The following is a 6,030-nucleotide window of genomic DNA, read 5'->3' as shown; positions in this document are numbered from 1 at the left end:
TGCTCGAGAGAAGTCGGAGCTTTCGGTTTTACTTTGTCTGTAAAAGAATCTTGCAGTGAAGCTCTCCCGGGAGGGTGGGATTAGCCCCGGGCCCCTGTCAATCTCCTTTTCCTCCCTGGGTTTTTTATTCTTAACTTTTTTGTGTTCGCTCCTCCCCCATCCCCCTCCAAGGTCTCAAAGATTTACAACAACAACGAATCGGACCAATGAGAGAAGCCAAAACTTCGGCGAGGGGCCGAGCAAAGAAAGAAAAATGAGCGAGACAGAGGTATATGGCAGAATGGGGAGCAAAAGAAGCGTTGCTATTTTTTTTCTCTGCGCTGTTTGTTTGCTTTCCCATGCATGCATAATGAAGGATAATTGGGGCATGCTGCGAAGCTTTTTTCGTATTTAAGGTCTCCTAATAATTCATCTGTGGAATTGTACGGCCAGGTTAAGGCGAAGAGGCCAGTCGCCTTTTATAAGTCTCCCACAACAAACCAGCGCTGGAAGTGAGCCTGCAGCCAGAAATCCTTGCGTGGACTGAAGGAATCTGCCGGGAGGGGAAAGCTGTCAGATCGAGCGGAGACATTTTTTTTTATTATTATCCTACTTTGAAAACTGCTGCACTCTGCCTTTGACTAATATCCGAATCAGGCGTGGAATCAGAAAAGGAGCTCGGGACCTAACTGCTGCTGCTATTGAGCTGTTGCAAGAGAAGCGAATGAAAGTGCAGCGCACAGCTTTGGACTCAATGTAAACTCCGCAGACAAAAACTAACGGAGGAGCGGTCCCAGATGCAACTTTGCATTTAGACTCAGGATTGCCTGTCACGGAACTAATGGATACATGAGCGCCTTGTTCAGCAAACCTGACACGAGTTGTGGTTGGTTTCTTCGAGTGCCGAGATGGCGAGTTTGGCCAGTTCTGTTCAGCGTGCGACTCGCTGGGTTTGGTCCGTGGTAGGCTTCATTGTGTTGTGCGGCTGCCTTGCGTTCAGTTCTCCAGCCATCGGACGACGCATGGTATGCTGGCAGGCGATTATGCTGTGCCAGGGAGAAGCGGAATGTAACTACGCCTACGAGCAATATATTGAGGCGTGCTTGCCGATGATCAGCGGGGACACATATCGGTGTCCGAGGCACTGCATCTCCGCACTCATCCAGCTCAACCACACCAAGAACGGACCTTATTTAGAGAACTGTGACTGTGTCAATGATGAGCGCTGTAAAGAAACGAAAAGGGCAATTGAACCATGCATGCCAAGAACTAACGGCGTGTTGGGCTGCACGGAGGCGCGGCGCAAATGCGACCTGGACCCCCGCTGCAACTTTGCCATGCGCAACTACTTAATGCGCTGTAATAAACTCATCAGTGGCATTCGCTGCACGGACGATTGCAGGAATCTTATCGAGGAGATGGTCTCCGTGCCTGCTGCCGTGCTTTTGAACGAGTGCATATGCGATGGGGTGGAGAGGCCCATATGCGAAGCTGTGAAGGAGAACATGGCACGTTTGTGCTTCGGCCCCGACAGCAGCACGGGAAGTAGCGGCTCGGACGTTGGGGACTACTATTACGATGACCTCGAGCCCGAAGAGAGGACGTCCTCCGTCGAGGAGACGAGTCCCAACTCCGGCTCGCTTTCCAGGATTCCCGGTATCTTGACTCTGTCGGCATCCATCTTGCTCCTTGTGCCTTTCCTCTAAGTATCAAGTGGACCTGAAATACGGTTATCCTCAAGGGGGTCGCCTCATGAGGATTTTCCGCTTGCAATGATACTCCAAAGAGGGTGCAACTCCTTTTTTATTTTTAAGCTATTGTTAATGCCCGTGGCTTTTAAGCTAAAATAGGGCAATTCTATGCAACCTTGGTGCCAGTTCAACTGGCGTTAAAGTTAAATGGATACTAGTATTTATTTGATGACTTATCTCGGGAGCGTCTACTCTTTGTGAAGTTCAGAAGTGTTCCTTGTAATACTGCTTGCTCGGTGCCTCCAAGACAAGATTGCGAGCAGGTGACAGACCGCTGTCATTTTGGGCTTTTACATGCAATACCCTAAACTGCTATCCATTTCGTCTACTGGTTTGAAAAGGCTGTGCCTTAAAGACAAAACACATAATAAAATCAGGGCGCAACTCTTGTGAACTGTAGTGAACAATGCAGATTGTTTTTAGGCTTAAGTGAAGCGGTGCACTGCCATTAGAACTAACCCCTGAACGTTGTTCAAAGGGTTTATGTAAAGGTTTATTGTTGCCTTTTATGATATCGGGGTGTCAGTCTCTGGTATATGTCTTCATTAAACGTCTATTTAAAACTGGCTTTTTGTTACCAGTTGACTCCATATTGTACATAAATGGTAATGTATGAATACATTTTTAAAGTAATTTATTAAAATATAGTGTTCCGATCAATTCCATAGACTGAAGGTCATGCTTGTAATTAAAATTTATGCTTAAAGTTACATAATCCAATGTTTATTTTAAAGGGAAATCAACTTTTATTACACCAGTTTATGCTAAACACTCCAAATGTATAGTGTATTATATAGATTTTTTTTCCAGAGATTATCTTTTAATTGTATAATGTCGAGAAGTATTGTTGAGCATAGAAATGAATAAATGTATTGTATGACTGCCTTAATGTTGTATTTTTTAGGAGGCATAAAAAGAGACTTATTGTTTAAAAGATCTGCGTTCCTGTCTTTATGTGAATTTGTGTATTCACTTACATTTATATTGTGGAATGCCAGGACTATGAAAAACAACCATGTTTTAATGAGTTCAAAATATAATTTTGTTACTGACTGACTGACTACTTGTCTGAGTGCCAGAGACAACAACCATTATTAATAACAGTAAATTGGTCGATGACAGTTCCTTTATTAGATGTATATTGACTTCATGGCAGGGTGCTCTTTAGAAAAGTTGTTTTACTCCCTTTTCCAGTTTGGGCATGTTTTAGACACTAAATAGTAAAAAATTAAGGATAAAGCTCTTAAAGTGACATCAGGATAATCCGCTTTGAGAATACTGATATTCATTTGTTATATAGTGTACCTTTGTCTTAAATACATGTTATCAAAAACACAAATTGTGTTGTAAAGAGGTAGGCCTATTTCTTTTTTTGCTCTTGACATGTATGCTCCTATCAGTCCCACTTTTTACAGAGGCGTTTATTTATTTACGCATCTTCAGCTACCGGCTGACACTCTGGGAGGCCCTGGATAAACAATTATGCTGTTAAGCATTGTCGAGTGCCGATACACTTGACCCTGTAAATAGAAATGTTTGCAGTAGGAATAAACTCAAGCGTTTGAAAATCTTTTAAACATTAACACAAAAGAGAGGGCGTTTTCCTTTGGGGATTTAAGCCCAAAGCGCGCCAAGCCAGGCACTTACAAAAAGTTTATTTATCTTTTATTCATTGTGTTTATTTAAAACTTTCAAAAAAAGTTGCGGTCAGTTGAGAGGGAGAGCTCAACAGCCACTACAAATAAACTTTGACTGAAGTCTGGAAGACTTTCACCACATGAGCCTCTTATGTGTATTTTATGTTGTCTGCAGTTTACCCTAATGTTTTATCCATTGGATGCAGTTTTCAGACCCTGCACAGCATACCACTGAAGTGACGTAAAATGTAAGTGAATGTTAATGTAATGATATTTCTTTAAACGTAACAGCAAAGTCTGCACAGTCCAGTTCCTATTCCCCTGAAAAAAATTATGGGGGAGTGCTGTTTTGAGAAAATATAACGGGAACCGTGAAACATAGCTTGTGTTTACATAACAAACTGAGTTGTGATGATTTTAAAATCCACAGTCGTTAAGCTGTCAGTCTTTTATCCTTCAAACTGTAAGTGTAGGTTGAAAAAATAAAATGAATAGTAGTTTCTTTATCGACAATGACCTATCATTAAGTAAGCAATGTTGTAATGGCAATCAACCTGTTCATTAGGGATTTAGGGAAGATTTCATGATTATACTGAAAGTCTTGTTAATATTTAAAATCTCAGGTTATTCTGGTTTCATTTGAAGAAGTCAGTTGAGTTACTGCCTTCATTTGAAATAAAGTAAGCCTTTCTTTCCTTCAAACAACAGAAAGGATTTGAACATTTAACAATTGTTGCCTTCCTTTTCATATCTATCTATCTATCTATCTATCTATCTATCTATCTATCTATCTATCTATCTATCTATCTATCTATCTATCTATCTATCTATCTATCTATCTATCTATCTATCTTTGTGGGTGGAAGTTTGCTGAAAGATGATCCTTTTTTCCAGAAGGAGATTTAAGTTTGTTCCCAGCACTAGAAAGGGCTTGAAGCTGACAGCTGGACTGATAATTAACTGCTACAATAAACTCAAGACTTGATTTTACAGGCTCTTGTCAAAAGCATCTGTGTGGAATAAATCAACACAGAAAAGCGGCTCTTGGATGGATGGACACAAGCATTTATGTTACTTCGTGTCAAAACGTTGTCTTAATATTAAGACTTGCAGGCAACAATCAACCATTAGTCAATTTTTCAACTTTTTTTTTCCATCTTAAAGGCAGAACCGTATGTATGGCTTAAGTTAGAAGGTGCAAAGAAGCATTTTCCTGGGTAAAATGTATAATGTTGACAAGACTGAATAATCAAAGTATGCTGTTGTTTATTATCCTGCTTTTCAGTTGCTTATCTAATGTAAGTTTTAAAACAGAATGCCCCAGTGAAGCGCTTTTAATAAAAACATATTTTTTTCAGTAATCACTATAGCTTAGTTAAATTCAGTATTTTCCTGTTTTCACATCTTTACTGAACCGTCTTGTTTTTGGCTGTATCATTCCTCACGATTTAATTGATGTTTAAACGACCAGATTATTGACATAAGTTAAAAGTGACAAAACTATGGAAAAACCTTTACACTGAAATGGCAACAGCCTTATTGTTAAGAAAGATTCATATTACAGCTTAAGTATTACAAAAGTAATTACTATGACAGTGCTATGATCATTTATATATATATATATATATATATATATATCTATATATATCTATATATATATATATCTTTATATATAAATATGTGTGTGTGTCTGTGTTTAATGTATTATAGTAAGATAAACATGTATTTGCTTATGTATTCATAAGTAAAGCCACAGTTAATGGGCATATAGATCTATGCCTCCAAAACACGCTACTTCCATAGTTGTATTTTTGTGTTTCGTGATAATATATGTTTACTTTTACTAAAAGATTTGTATCCGTGCTGCAGTAAACGGCATGTGTCAAGCATATCACACTACAAGTAGGAGTACCGCTGGAGGTAGAAGGGGACGACAGGCAATCAGCCCCCGGCTGTCGTACACACATAGTTAAATAAACAGCTCGCGCCCGTTATAAAGTTTAGTTTATGTGCCTGAAGGGTTTAGATCATTTTAGAAGCAGCTGCACACTTGTGTATACATAAAATAAGAATTCACTTGCATCGTCCATTTTTCATGTTTTAGTTCGAAAAAAGAAGATAGACCATTCTTCTGCTAGTCACCAGGGGCTCTAAATCATTGATTTCAACAATGTTTTATTAGAGGACGGACAAGAGCCCTCGAGCTGAATTAATCGGGGAGAAGTCGAGTGGCACTTTTGTTATGGAAATGTTAAGCACATAATAGTTTGGCCAAACAATATACAGGCACTTCATTCTTTCAGCCTCCCTGACACCTCTTCAACAGGAACTGCAGGGAAGGATGTGGGAAAGATTTGCTCACTCCTTAGGAGCATTCAGTTAATATTTGGTCTGCCGCAGTGTTAAAATGTCGTGAACCCAAAATTAACCATTTGAACATACTGAGGACTTTTAGAAATCCGAGTTTAAGACCGCGTAAGCCTTGCAAAACAAATAAACCCAACTGCTACAACATAGGAGAACGAAACTTGAAGTTTTCTTACTTGTTAAAATGTTTTAGTGGGGTCAAGATACACACGTTACAACAGTGGGGGTGCTGCATCGGTGTTCAGAGTTGCACATGAAACTGAATAACATTCTAAATCTTCATATGGCTGGAGCTG

The 6,030-nt window shown here is 39.7% G+C and overlaps 1 protein-coding gene across 1 annotated transcript; it reads left to right on the top strand.

Moving 5' to 3' along the window:
* The first annotated feature begins 226 nt into the window (after window positions 1-226).
* gas1a (growth arrest-specific 1a) lies at window positions 227-2,664 on the top strand. The gene has a single exon (XM_028805544.2). It carries the CDS (start codon window positions 888-890, stop codon window positions 1,683-1,685), a length of 798 nt encoding a protein of 265 aa, XP_028661377.1. The 5' UTR covers window positions 227-887; the 3' UTR covers window positions 1,686-2,664.
* The last annotated feature ends 3,366 nt before the right edge of the window (window positions 2,665-6,030 follow it).

Source organism: Erpetoichthys calabaricus, chromosome 7, assembly GCF_900747795.2.
Source record: "Erpetoichthys calabaricus chromosome 7, fErpCal1.3, whole genome shotgun sequence".
NCBI lineage: Eukaryota > Metazoa > Chordata > Cladistia > Polypteriformes > Polypteridae > Erpetoichthys > Erpetoichthys calabaricus.
The sequence above is the reverse complement of the archived record's forward strand: the minus strand, read 5'-3'. Positions and strand labels throughout refer to the sequence as shown.